The 14,351-nt window shown below is 47.9% G+C and overlaps 1 protein-coding gene across 2 annotated transcripts in view; it reads left to right on the plus strand.

Annotated features, from left to right (window-relative positions):
• The first annotated feature begins 2,099 nt into the window (after window positions 1-2,099).
• Window positions 2,100-14,351, plus strand: part of CYTH3 (cytohesin 3) — a 91,191-nt gene continuing 78,939 nt past the window's right edge. Inside the window, exon 1 of one of the 2 annotated variants that reach the window (XM_078074312.1) lies at window positions 2,100-2,272. In XM_078074312.1, coding sequence (XP_077930438.1) covers window positions 2,230-2,272 — 43 coding nt within the window. In that variant the 5' untranslated portion in view covers window positions 2,100-2,229. Of the gene's footprint in view, window positions 2,273-6,053; window positions 6,244-14,351 lie in introns of those variants that run through there. The other variant, XM_078074313.1, reaches the window with a different exon arrangement.

Here is a 14,351-nt window from a genome sequence, read left to right on the forward strand (position 1 = left end):
CCAAAGCCAATCCACAGGAAACAGCAAACACTGTGAGAAAGTCTGGAAATAGGGTAGGAACATCAAAATCCAATTACAAAATCATCTGTGTAATTTTTTTTGCTTAATGGCTGTAATCCTTCTAGGCCTTAAGTCTCCTGAGGACAGGGACTGACTTGATCTTTTTCATCATTGTATTCCCAGCACCTGGGACAGTGCCTGGAGTACGGCAGGTGCCTAAGTATTTATTGTCTAACTGAGGGATTACAACGGGGTTTGGGTTTAACACTCGTTATCTTGGAGCGATGTCTGTTGCACGAATTGTCTTCCTTACAAATTCATTTATAAAGCTTTCAACTTCTGAGTAAACCACACACATGCTGGACATAAAATGATTGCTTATCTTAATGGGTAACTAGGATACTTAATGTTCCTATATGTAGGGGCTACCTGCATGTGAGCAGATAAATGCTATCTTGGTGGGATTTAAGACGTACTGGAGAACAGCTCTGCCCGCTCCCCCGCCAACAAATTTTCCCATTAGATAGTAATTTCTTTGAGTCGTGAAGGTTTTGAAGTCTTCTAAGTTCTCCCTTCAAGAACAAAATGACACTCTAAGCCTGTATTCATTCCCTCAGCATTTTTGCAGGCTTTGTCACAATGGAGGTCCAGGGTCAGCTGTGAGGATAATATAACATTCTGCTTACAAATAGCTGGGCCATGCTTTCCTCTGATAGGCATTGTCTTAGTTGTACATCAGAGAGCAGTTTTCAGATTCAAACTGAGAAAAGCCCCTTGGATGACACGTTGAGAAACCTAAAGAATTAGGAATTTGACATTTAAAGGCTTTTATAATTGATAGTATCTTTGAGTTCAAAGCTCCACATATCACATTATCAAGTTCAACGTGTGCTGTCATTTTTCTCAGTAACCATGCGAAGATAACCAAGCTGACAGGGACAAGATCAGGAAGCCACATCTGTGGGCTGGGACTCAAACCTTCATCGCCTGACACCCAGACCCCTTTTCTGTTGCCTATTTGTTACGGAAGCTGCCAAATATCTTCTCTGCTCCCAGAGGTGTGCTCTGTCACTTGAGAAGTGCAGGAATGCTGGGTGTTTAATTCTTAAGGTTATTAGGGGACTGAACCCTGGGATCATCCCACAACCTTGAATGAAAAGGTGAAAACTGTCCGCTTGGATAAATGGCAGCGGAAGAATCCTTCCACTAAACAGGCCCTTTGTAAATATAAAACAGTTGCTGGAAAATTATATTAGAGATGAATTATCTCCTCCATTACAGTGTTTCCTTTTCTTTAATGCAATTTAGTTCAAGCTAGATGAACAGAAAGGCTGGGGAGGGGCCACATTCAGGGCTTTCGCGGGAGTTACTGGAAGCAAAGACGCCCAGCTAGGAAGGAGATTCAGAGATCTGGAGCAGGGCAAGCCGAGGCCTTGTGCCCACGAGGCCTGCGCTTAGGACCGTGGCTGTGCCCACGGGAAATCGAATTCAGAGCTCCTTCTGCATCATAAATCCAGGGCAGTTGGCAGCTCTCCAGCGGAGACGGGCGAGACACTGCGAGAGCATCTGAGGCCAGCCGCCAGGCCAGCCGCTGCAGAGCCCGCAGAGGGTGGGCTCCAGGTGTGCGGGTTTGGGGTTCGGGCCCAGGCTGACACTTTGTTAATTTTAAAGTGCGCTCGTGGCCAGCAAAGGAGCGCCTCCATTGTCTACCAGAAAGCTGAAAGGCTGGGATTGCTCGGAAATGCCTCGGGGCCGAAGGGGGACGGCCCGACTTTTGAAGGCGTGCGTTTCCTGAGCTTTTTCTCCCGAGCGCACGTGCGAGGACCCTCGGCGTCGCGGGTCTGTAGAAGTGGCATCCCGCGCCCGGGACCCCGCGAGCGTCTCCAGGCCCCGCGAAGTGGGGGGAGCAGGGCAGGGGTCGTCGCGCCGCTGGCCCGCAGGGTCGCGTCCCAGCCCCGCCGGACTCGAGCGGCGCGGTCCAGGCGGGGCCGGGCGCGTTCCCGCGGGCGGGGCCCGCGCGGCTCCGGGCCCCGCCCACCGCGACCGAGGGCGGGGCCTGAGCGTCACGTGACGGCGCGCCGAGCGGCGAGCGCCCCGCCTGGCCGGAGGAGGCCCGGGCCGCGACCCGGCGCGCGCGCTGCTGGAGCCGCCTGGCCGCCCGCGCGCTCCGCACCCGCGGCGCCCACCGCCCGCGGCCCCGGGCTCGCCGGCAGCGGGAGCGGCCTCAACATGGACGAAGACGGCGGCGGCGGTGGCGGCGAGGGCGGCGGCGGTGAGTGTCGGAGGTGTGGCCCGCCCGGCTGGCGGCCTGGGGCGGGGGTCGCGGGCGCGCCGGACGGGAGCGGGGCGGCCGGACCGGGGCCGGGGTCGGGGGTCCGGGCAGCGCCGGTACCTGCCGGCGACCTGCGCCGGCCGGGGGCCCGGGGGTGGGGGCCGACGGGGTCGCCGCCGAGCCGGAGCGGGGGTCCGGGGCGAGGCCGGGGTCGCCTGAGGCCGGGGAGGCCTGGGGACTCGGAGCAGGGCTCGGGGGTCGCCCTGCCGGGGCGGGGGACCTTGGGGGCGACCTTCCCCGCCTCTCGTCGCCAAGGGCGTCCACGCCCTCCGGAGCCCGACCGCAGGAGGCTGACCCCCCTCGGGGTCTTTTCTCAGGTGGTGGGAAGGGGGGTATCCCCGGGAAATGGGGAGGGGAAAGTTTCCAACTGGGGATCCTCCGGGTCCAAGAGGGGCGGGTGGGGCGACAGGGTTGAAAACCGTTCCAGTGTTTCGGGCTTTAGGTCAGAAGTGGTCAGTCAGTGGGGAGGCTTCCACGAGGAGGGGGCAGCCAGAGCACACGCATTTTATGAAATCGGGAACGTTACAGGGTAAGCCAAAGAAAGAAGTCTGAGCAGCCGAGGGTCGGAGTCGGGAGGGGCAGCCGGCACTGAGGTGAGACCAGAAAGCTGGACTGCCTGCCTGACGTTCAGTTCCCCCTCGCAGAAGATTTGCATTTGTTGTAGGTTACTTAGTGGCATGCAAATTACTGTCGTGTCATGCTGCGAATTGTGTCTGTACAGCGGCATTACGCGTGTGCATGGAGGGGGTCGCAGCTTTGGAAAGCGGAGGGTTAATACCCCTCTCACAGGGACACCCGAAGTTGAGGTTTTCTCTACTTTTGCTATAGATCTCCTTTATGCTGACAAACCGAATCTTCAGAACCCCTGGTATAATGAGGGAGCGTTTTGGGAAAAAAAAAAAAAAAAAAAATCTTAATTACAGGCTGCTGGAGCAGCTGCCTGTAAGAATCAGCAGTATCGAGCGCTTTCAGGTTGAAGTGGTTAATCAAGGTGCCTTCTAACCTGTAAAGTGCTGCCCAGTGGGGGATGTTTGTGCCCCAAGAAGCGATGCGGCTGCGATGGTGGGAAGTTGGCACGCACCGTGGCATTTGGCGAATTCAGTTCTCACAGTTAAAGCTAGGGGTAGCACTGTGGCACCGAGTGGGTGTGTTGTTTATGAAAGAAAGTGCTGTGGAGAGAAGGAGCCCAGTTGCAAGCCCTCCTACGGCCAGGCTGGCTGTCTGAAGACTCTGAGCAGTGGATTCTCCGTACATACCCTGCTTCCTGCCTGTTGCGATTTGGGTAACAACAGGCATGTGGCAGTTTTTCTTCTTAGAAAATAAACAACCATAATATTTAAACCTTTGACATTGCTGGGTTGGCGATTTTGTTTGGAAGGTGTTTCTGACCCTGAATACAGAAACGTAGCCCCCTTGAAGGTAAAAGCAGATGTAAAGATTAGAAAAGGAAATCAGTGTGGCACAGCAGTTTATAGATCTTGAGTACTATAACAAAGGATGTTATTAAGTATCAGAAGTCTTAAAACTTTCTTTGGGCTCTTAATTTCAAGACTGTATTCCCAGGAGAGATATTTAGAAAAAAAAAAAATCTCGTGCCAAAAGATGTGCATTACACCATTTGTAATGGTAGAAAATTGGAAATAGCAATGCCTAATAGAAGGGTGAGCTAAATTATGGGAAGTTTATTGATAAAAAGTTACAACCATTAAAAACAAGCAGTTGCTTTATGTATCATGGTCAAAACAATGTAAAAACTGGTGATATCATGGATATTTTGTTTTCTTTGTATATTTTCCAAGTTTTTGGTGTGACATGTATTACTTTCAAATTTGAATTTAAAAAAAACTTATATATAAAAAAAAGTACCCTGCATTGGGAAAGGGGTGTGATTGTTTTTAAGCTTCTGACTACAACAATCAACAATGAGCAGTTATTTGTCTACTAAAATGCCCAGCAGCATGGTAGGTGCTGGAAAACAACTTTTAACTTTTATCGATAAGGTTTATTATCTTCCTTGTATTGTAGAAGACACTTCAAAATAAATTTGGCAATCTTAGAGTAAGTATATTTTTAGATAAGTGAGAGCCTTAGAGTTTTGAAATCAGAGTCATTATATAGTGATTATTGTATACATTTGATGTGCTTATATTTAACTATTTTTGGAGGTCTTGAAGTTAACATACCTCTTTAAAGTTCTTTACAGTTATTACTGCTGTTTAGATTTTTTAAAGAAAATCCTTTGCTTTTAAAATTCACATTTAAAAAAATAAAGTTCAGCCCTTTGAAAGAGAATAATTTCATTTGCCAGTCATTTGCTAGCCAACAGTAAAAAACTTTTTTGTGTATGTTTTTAGAGTATAGGATAGAACTTTGAACTGTACATGGGGAAGTCAGCCGCAGCTTATTTACAAGATAGGGTAAATAATCTATTCAAAGGGTAGACAGGCACGGAAGATCATTTAAGAGCTCTTTTTTGCTAATGTGTGAGTAGGGTTAAAAGACTTCAAAAATGATTCTGACTTGCTATTTTTATAATTTAAATTTTTGTCCAGGGTATTATTTGTTCTTTCAATGCAAGATAAGGGGAGAGGATGGTGATGTGAATGGTAGGAAGGCAGTTCTAAGGAGGAACGGGGGGAGAGGGGGTACAAGATTACAAGAACACATTGTTACTTATAATGTGTGCAGAATGTAGTTAAGGTATTTTTAATTCCTTTGGGGCTTTGTTGCCGCTCAGTTTTTCTAGAACAGTTCTTGGGATTTGTCTCTACTTGGCAGGTGACTGGCTAGTTTGGCTCATTGCCACCATCTTAATGCTCAGTTTGGGAATCTGCCTGATTGATGTTCCTGAATGGACCATCTGTGGCAGATGAAGCGAATAACTTTACTGGTTTTCCCCTCCCTGCCCCCAATCAGTGTAGATGAGGATTAAGCGTATGCTTCATGTGAAAAGGTGCTCTGCTTCACTCCTAATGAAATAAATACAAATTAAGACCAGGTTGCGAGCCCACCTTTCACCTGTCAGGCAAGCAGGGACCCCCCCCACCCCCACGTTTGAAACTATCTGTTGGTGGTAGGAGGGTAAATTAGTTACAGCGCCAGCCTATATCCTGTTGGCTCAGCTCCATTGCTTGCCCTTCTCCGGCCGGCCAAGGGACTCACCCCTGCAGGCAACATTTCCCAGATCTTTGGGTCAGCTGGCCTGGGGCTAGGTTTGGCCGATGGGAGCCGCTGGTGGGGGTGGGGGAGATTGTGACTGGAGGAAGGGGAAATCGGGTTCTCTCTCCTCCTGTTCTGCCTCAGACCGTCCCTGGCAGTTGCCCTGTCTCCTTGTGGCTCCAGCTCCTGCCCGTGACGGAGCCCCCTGAGCCTTGGAAATACCGCTGCCATTTAGCCCTCCACCTTAGAGATGGTAGCAGCTTCTTGCTCTTGCCGGTCTCTGGGTTGTCTTGCCACTTCCTGTTTGACTTCCCAGCTTTTCCATCATGCGTGCAACCAACCCCTTGTAGGAAATTTCCTCCATTTCAGCTCCTTAGAGGGCCTTCTGTTTCTCTGGGTGGATCCCGATGGATACCGTGGCCCTGGGCCGCGGCAGCTTTATAAACAATTGCAAGCATGTAAATCCTTTGAGCCAGCGATAACAGCTCTAGGAATTTATTTATTTATTTTTTAAAAAGATTTATTTATTTATTTGACAGAGACACAGCGAGAGAGGGAACACAAGCAGGGAGAGTGAGAGAGGGAGAAGCAGGCTTCCCGCGGAGCAGGGAGCCCGACGCCGGGCTCGATCCCAGGACCCCGGGATCACGACCCGAGCCGAAGGCAGACGCTTAACGACTGAGCCACCCAGGCGCCCCCAGCTCTAGGAATTTAATCTGCAGGTGTATTTGTGCATGTCGGAGATACTATAGGTACACGATTATTCACTGCATTGTTTGTGATAGTAAAAGATGAGAAATAACCCAAGTGTCCACCCGCAGGAGCCTCATCAGATGAATCTTATACCCAGATGGTGAATGAAGTTGTAGAAAGGAAGGAACAAGCACTTTATGATTTATTTTTATTTTTTTTTAGAGATGGGGGAGACAGTACGCGCCCACACACTCGAGAAAGCATGCGGGGGAGTGGTAGGGGCGGCAGAGGGAGTGAGAGAATCTTAAGCGGGGTCCATGCCTAGCCTAGCACGGAGCCTGATGCGGGAGCCTGCGGAGCTTGATCTCAGGACCCTGAGATCATGACCTGAGCCAAAATCAAGAGTCAGACGTTTACCCGACGGAGCCACCCAGGTGCCCCTGCACTTATGAATTGATGTAGAAAGATCTCCAAAATATCTTACCAAGTTACAAAGGCAAAGTGTAGGAAAATGTGCATTGTGTGCTACCATTTCTTTTTTTAATTTTTAATTTTTTAAAGATTTTATTTATTTATTTGACAGAGACACAGCGAGAGAGGGAACACAAGCAGGGGGAGTGGGAGAGGGAGAAGTAGGCTTCCCGCGGAGCAGGGAGCCCGATGCGGGGCTCGATCCCAGGACCCTGGGATCATGACCTGAGCCGAAGGCAGACGCTTAACGGCTGAGCCACCCAGGCGCCCCCCCCTTTTTTTTTTTTTTTAAAGGAAGTGCTTGTGTGAAAGTTCTGTGTTTGTGTGAAAGTTCTCGGGAAGGCTAAATAAGAAACCAAGAATTACATTCACCTGTTTGGGGAGGGTGGTGGGAACTGAGCAGGTGGGGAATGTAAGTGCAAAGGAGCGGTTGCTCTGTGCCTTTTTATTTTTTGAAATCCAAAAAGGTTTATTTCCACTTCTTCCCAAACTGGAAAACAGTTTCATAGAAAAATAGTATACTGGTAAGAAAATACCCTTTTTGAGAATTGTTTTTTGTTGTTGGTTTTGTTTGTTTGTTTCTTGGGAGAGGAAGAAAGAATCTTAGGCAGGCTCCACGCCCAGCACTGAGCCTGACTGGGACTGGATCTCACAACCCTGAGATCATGACCTGAGCCGAAATCAGGAGTCAGATGCTTAACCGACTGAGCCACCCAGGCGTCCTGAGAGCGTTTTTATATAGTCAAACAAGCAAACAAACAACAATCTAAATGTAGAAAGTCATAAAATAAGTTACCTATATTTTCAGTCCGTGTTTAGGGGCATCTGGGTGGCTCGGTCAGTTGGTCGGTGGACTCTGGATTTCTGCTCTGGTCATGATCTCAGGATCCTGGGATCCACCTCTGCCCGGGGCTCTGAGGGGAGTCTGCTTCAGGATTCCTCCCCCCGCTTTCTCATAAATAAATAAATCTTTTTTAAAAAAGTGACACGATAGGTGTTTTTAGAGTATGCTTAGAGCATATTCTCGAACATGGATGCAACAAATACTGATAACGCCCCTACCAATTGCCAGGTCCTGTGTTTAGCACAAGGGTGAGTAGTGGTGAGTAAGGCAGATGAATTTCCTGAATTCCCAGAGCTTTTGTTTAGATGGGAGATGGACAGGAAAGGTAAACAGACACATAAAATAATTGCAGATTATGCTGTGTTAAAGGAAATCGTCTGGGTTTGAGGGGGAGTGGGAGAGAGGCAGGGGAAGCTGTAGCCCGGGGAAGCCTTTGGGGAGGAAGTTCTCTGTCAGGTGCAGCCTAAAGGGACAGTGGGACAAGCAGCGGGCTGGAAGGAGCAGCTTCAGTAGGTAAGGAATTCACATTTTGTTCTAAGCACGCGAAGCAAACGAAGGATTTTAAACAGGGCAATGACATTTGACTTATGTTTCAATACTTGTAGCTAGTGTTTATGTAATGCTCTCTGTGCATGGGGTCCTGTACTGCGTGCCTTGTGTATCTTAACTTACTGTTGGTAGTTACCCTGTCAGACATGTAACTTTGTCACCATTTGCAGATGAAGCTGGAAATTGGAGGCACAGGGAAGCTGAGTGACTTGCGTCACATGTCACAGCTGGTGAGGGGTGGGGCAGGGATTCGAGTCCAGGTATTCTGGCTCCAGGGGCCACGTTCTTCAGCATTGCACCCTCTGCCCTTCTAAGAAGAGTGTTCCTGGCCACTGAGTGTAGGATGGATCGCAGGAGGGGAGGGAGGACCTGGGGACCCCACTGCAGGAGTGGGAGCATTGCAGGTGGTCAGGTGAGAGTCTCACGAGCATGGGGGAATGGGCAGCCGGGGCAGCAGTGACGGGAAAGATATATATATGACAGGTCTATATAAGGACACAGAAAAGTACAGAAAACGAAGACACTCATTTTCCCATTGCTCAGTTAATAGAATAGCTGCTAATGTTTTGTGACATTGTTTTAGGTCTTTTGTAAAAAAAAAAAAAAAATCAAGCTTTACAGGTAAATCTCCATCTCTGCATATGGCAGCATTGTTGCTCTGGTGAAAATTTTGGTGCTGTCTTTTGCTTCTTTTGTCTTAGCCTTCTGATGCTTTCCCCCGCCGTCCTTGTCTGCACAGCAGTCAGCGATCCCTTCAGAGCAGACCCTGTCACCCTGAGTCTGCACTGTCCTCGGCCTAGAACCCTCTACAGACTGGACCGTGGCCCCCAGGACCCATCAGGGCAGATTCCCTGTGCTCTAGTCCACGGGGCTGCAAGCTTTCTCCGTAAGCGGGCCAGGTAGTAAGTAGTTTTGGCTTTGTACGTACGCCACATCCCGTCACAGATGTTTCTTATTTATTTTTTTATATCTTTTTTTTTTTTTTTTTAAAGATTTTATTTATTATTTATTTGACAGAGAGAGAGACGGTGAGAGAGGGAACACAAGCAGGGGGAGTGGGAGAGGGAGAAGCAGGCTTCCCGCTGAGCAGGGAGCCCGATGCGGGGCTCGATCCCAGGACCCTGAGATCATGACCTGAGCCGAAGGCAGTCGCTTAACCAACTGAGCCACCCAGGCGCCCCTCTTATTTATTTTTTTAAATAACCCTTTAAAAACGTGAAAACCATTCTTGCCTGGGGGCTGTCCTTGGCCCTGCTCTCATCCCCCGCTGTCTCTCTGACGTTTCCTCCCACCTTCGCTACCACGCTGGTCTCCGTGCTCTTCCGTGAACGTGCCCGGCACGCCCTGTCTCGGTGCCTTTGGGCGCGCTGTCCCCCCGACCCTGAGTATCTGCTGCGTGCTTGCTGGCTCCATCCAGCTGTCTGTCCGCGGGTCTGCTTCCTTCACCAGCCCGTCTAAAACAGCCTGGGGGATTGGGCAGGTTTTTATACTTAAGCATAGATGTGTGCCTACGAACAATGTGAAGAGCCTTCTTGGTTTGTTTGAAATTATAAAAATGGCATCATGCTGTCTGGTGTGTTCTGCAGCTTGCATTGGAGGTTATCCACGTCACCATATGTAGACCCTATTTATTTCATGGAACTGCTATCACATTTTATTATTTATCTTGTCCCGTGTTGGACTTTGATGTGGACTTTACATTGTTGTTACATACCTAGGTGAACTCCTCGGCTTGTCTGCTTTTGCAGACTTGGGGGAGTTTTTCTAGAGGGTAGCTCTGGAATCGCATGTGCGGGCGTGGCAGGCGTTTGGTTTCCATACCTGCCGACAGATTGCTTTCTCATTGGGAGCATGCTCCTCAACTCTGGGCACTCATCAGACTCCCAAACGTTGGCCTGTCTCCCGAGTAAGGAACGATGCGTGGCTTCACCAGTGACGAGGTGTATTTTGGAGAATCAGATGGACGTGCTGACAGCTGGGAGGCTAGAGGTGCAGGAATCAGGGCTTCCAGGTTCGGCTCAGGTGACAAGGTGGTGACGCTGTCTGAGAACCAGAAGTCTGGGGAGGCGGGGCTAGGAGAAAGCCATTTGGAAGATTTTTTTTTTTTGTCAAAAATGTCATTACTTTGCCCTCACTTTAGAAGGATAGTTTCACTGGGTGTACGGTTGTAGGTTATCGAGTTAATTTCTTGCAGTGTTTTGACCCTCATTTCATTGCCTCTGGCTTTCATTGAGTCTGTTGAGAAGTCCACTGTTTGTGTCGTCTTCTTTGGAAGGTAATGTCGTCGTCGTCCCCGCCCCCGTCTCCCGCCCCGCCCGGGCTTTGGCCGCTTTTAAGATTCTTCTCCTTGCCTTTCCTTTTCAGCTGTTACTGTGACGTGTCCAGATGTGGTTTTCCTTGAATCTGCCCTTGTTGGGATTGGCAGTGGTGGTTCTGCTTTTTGGTGGTGCTGTGACAAGGCTTAATCTGACACTAGGTTTGGAGAATTGCTGCTCATTATCTCTTCATTTGCTCCTTTGGCTGCATTCCCTGGCTCTCCTTCTGGGACTCCACCTTGTCACCATGTCCTTTGTGTCTCTCAGACTCTTCTCTGCGTTCTTCATCCTCGTTATCTGTCCATGCTTCCCTCTGAATATTTCCTTCTGGCCCATATTGCAGTAAACTCTTCTTTGTCTTTGACCCTGCAATGGACCCATCTCTTGAGTTCTGAATTTCAGTTACTGCCTTCTTCAGCTTTGATTGTTTTTTTAGATTCCAATTTTCTGCTGAAACTTTTCATCTTGTAAACTAATTTCCTTGTTCTATTAATCATGGTTATTATAAAGTCCATGTTTGATAATGTCAATATTTGGATAGCTTGTGAGTGTATTCTGTTGTCTGTTCTACCCTTGGTTTTCAGTCATGGGGTCCTGACTCTAGACATACCTGTTAATTAACCTGTAGACAGTGAGTATGGAAAATTGTAGAGATAATTTGAGACTCGGGCAATTCTCCTCAAGGGAGGCTTCTGGCAGGTTAGTAAAGGTCAGGGAAACACCACTTTGGAGTTGTGAGCATTGGTCTGCTTCTGGTTTGCCCCCTCCTGGGGTAGCTCTCTGGTGGTCCCAGCTGAAAGCCTGGGGTGTTTACTAGGCTCCTTCTATCTGGCAGCCCCTGAACTCTCCCCTGGACCCCGAAGACTGCTGGAGGCTCTGCCGGCCTACTCAGATTCTCCACCACTTGTTTCTGCTTAGCTTCTTGGCCTCTCGGTTTCTGCAGTGAATTGGCAAATGTCTCAAGGTAGGCTCAGCTCTCTGCACTTGCCTCTGGGATCCTGGCCTCCTGAGTCCGCCCTGTATTGGTAGCTCCCCGATACCTTCACGCAGTTGTTTCTTGTAATTTGTTCAGCTCTTTTCGTTGCTCTTGGCAGACGGGTTGGTCTGTCACAAACTAGTCCGCTTTTACTGGAAGCATCGTCTCAGGAGTTCAGTTTTGGTATTTAGAATTGGACCAGTTAGTGAGACATCCTGGTGGGGATGGTAGGAAGGCAGGCAGCTGGAAGAGTCTCGGAGGCTTAGAGAGCTGACCGGGTGGGAGATAAGCGTTGGGAAGTTCATGGGACTGGATGAATGAGATCACGTAGGGGAGAGAGTCGAGAGAAAGGGGAAAGTCCCGGGGCTGGGGACAGCCCAGTAAAGGAGACCGGGGAAGGGTAGCCAGAGACGTCCAGGGCTCCTCGGAGGTTGTGGGGTTCGTGCAGAAGTTAAAGGAGGAGCCCTGTTTTCAGAAGAGAGGGTGGTCAGCTGCACTGGATGCTCTTGAGATTGCACGGAAACGAGGCTAGAGAAGTGTCTACTGGATTGGGGGAAAGGTAGGGAGCAGGCTGAGGAGGGACCTGGAAAGATGTTTGCAGGCTTTAGGAAAAGCCTGCCCCATGCTCCTGGGTGGAAGTTTGCCCCCATGATGAGAATGGCCGGAAGGCTGCAGGGGTGGGGCTCGGCGGGGGGGGGGGGGGGGGGGGGGGAAGGCGTGTGTGTTTTGCCTTGAAATGTTTGTTAGGTACATCATTTTGATAGAGGACCAACAGTAATTCATACCAGGTGAGTGAGCACAGTGTTGCTGTTGGCACGGTCACGCTTTTAGTGTGAATAACTTCAGGAGAGACGGATTAATTTTAAAAAGTTACCTGCAGATCCTTTAGGAAGCAGGTGTATCAGTTTGCGGCGAGGTGGGACCATTGAAACGTGTGACGTGAAAAAGATAGGTTTTGTCAAAGTAGCCGAAAACCTGCTTAAAGTAGAATCGCTTTTGGAGCTGTGGGAGGAGAGTAAATCACTTAAATGAGAGTAGAAGATACACGGCTCTGCATGCTGGTTCTTGAAGTTAATCAAACTTACCACCTCTTGTAGTCAGCTCCCCAACTGACACGGTAGGATAGATACCAGATTCTGCAGGGTTTTATAATGTGGCTGGCGACGATTCTGCAAGCATTTATTTTGGATAAATAGACTATTATGTAAATATTAGACTCACCTGAGTCAGTTTAGTTGTCTAAGAAGATTTGGTAATTTGCTTTCACAGAGCAAATTTACTCTTTGAGCTGACTTAGTTTTCAATAAGTCACCAGGAGCACTGTTCAAATAGTAGAAAATAAGTTCCGTCTTTAACTCTCAGGGTTATTTTTAATACTGTACTCTTCTTTTTGAAAAACTTATTTCTGTAATTAATAAATAAAAACAGAAGTTGGCTATAAAACTGGACATTTTGATGATTGAAAAGTATTTCCCAATATCTAGGTAATTAGTGATTTTTTTCAGTTTTCATCCAGATGTTTGGCAGCGTGTAAACCCAGCCTTACTGCAATTTTCTAATTCACTTTCATGGGAACGTATAATATTCTCCGTTTATTTTGGACAGCAGAGTTTCCTTTTTCTGTGGACAGATACATATGAAACACATGGTCTTCGAGTGGAGTTTGTGGTCCTCTGAGAATTCTCTGAAGGAGGAAATGGGTTGACCTACTGGTTGCTATGAAGTAAAAACAATCTTGTTTTCATTTTTTAGTGAACATCTGGGTTGCATTTATTATTTTACATTCTCGAGGTTCCTTAAAACCACAATTTGATAATAGGAGGGTTCATTAAAGCAGTAACTATTTAGCTGCTTCTATAATTGATTTAAGTCTTAGGGTGGTTGATAGATTTTTAAAAAAATTATTAAATATTTCTTTCCTTTCTATAAAATGTAACTTTAAAATAACAGCCCTTGATTTTAAGCCATAAAATAGGATCTAGATATTTTTGAGGGGCAGGAGAAGGAGTGATCAAACGGCTCATTTCTGTGTTGCCCGCTGCTATTCAGTTGGTGGTTGTGGGTATGGGCGTACTAGACTCTGGAGCACTGTCAGTCCCCTATCGCAGATCCATCCTCCCTTTCTTCCTTGTAAAGAACCCTGATTTGTTCAGATATCTACTCCTAGGGAAGGGGAGCTTATCACCACTAGAGAATGAATCTTAAAAGGTATAAGCCAGGGAAGGAAATCCCTTTTTATCATTGATTGATCAGAGGAGGAGAGTGTCACCCAAGTCTGGCCAGTGAGCTGTGAAGGGCGGTTTGCAGGGGGACTTCTTGGAAAGGTTTCTTTGTTCTTAGAAAAATAAGAAACCGTTCCTTGTCTTTGGATGGGCTTTGTTGGCCTGGTCGGGTGGCCAGCTTACATTCGTGATGTCCCTCATACCCATCCGTATGCGGAGGATGACCAGCTGGATCCTTGAGGATGTGGTTGCGTTGCTGAATGTCACCCACCCGGAGCCTCCCTGTGTCCACACTTCCTGTCACGCGGGACGATAAATGCCCTTCTTGTTTACATGGTTGAGAGACGTTCTGTAAGGAGCTCAGGCATCTTGCCAGATCCTTGCTGTAGCAGGGGCAGGTCCATCGTGTCATCCGCTCAGCAAGGATCTCGTTCCCTCTTTTCTTCCACGGGTATTCGTCAAGCATATGTATTGATCACTTTAAGGACTGAGCGGGGTTATATTTTCTTTTTGAGATGAATGCTTTAATAAGACAAAATATATTTTCATATGCTTACAGATCCATTCGTAGTTTCATTTGGCAATTCCTTATGATTACATTTATTTTAACACGAACATTTTGAAACACGCAGCAATCAAAAGTGGTGGACATTGGCCATTTACTGTTCCGTTAGAAGACAGGACTTCCTTTTTAGTTCTTAGAGAGGAAATCAAATGATCAAGAATGTCCTTTTTCAAGTTTTAGTAATTAAAATTTTTTTCAATTGAGACAAATGAATTCATTTTTGTT

The sequence above is a fragment of the Halichoerus grypus genome, chromosome 6 (genome assembly GCF_964656455.1).
Source record: "Halichoerus grypus chromosome 6, mHalGry1.hap1.1, whole genome shotgun sequence".
NCBI lineage: Eukaryota > Metazoa > Chordata > Mammalia > Carnivora > Phocidae > Halichoerus > Halichoerus grypus.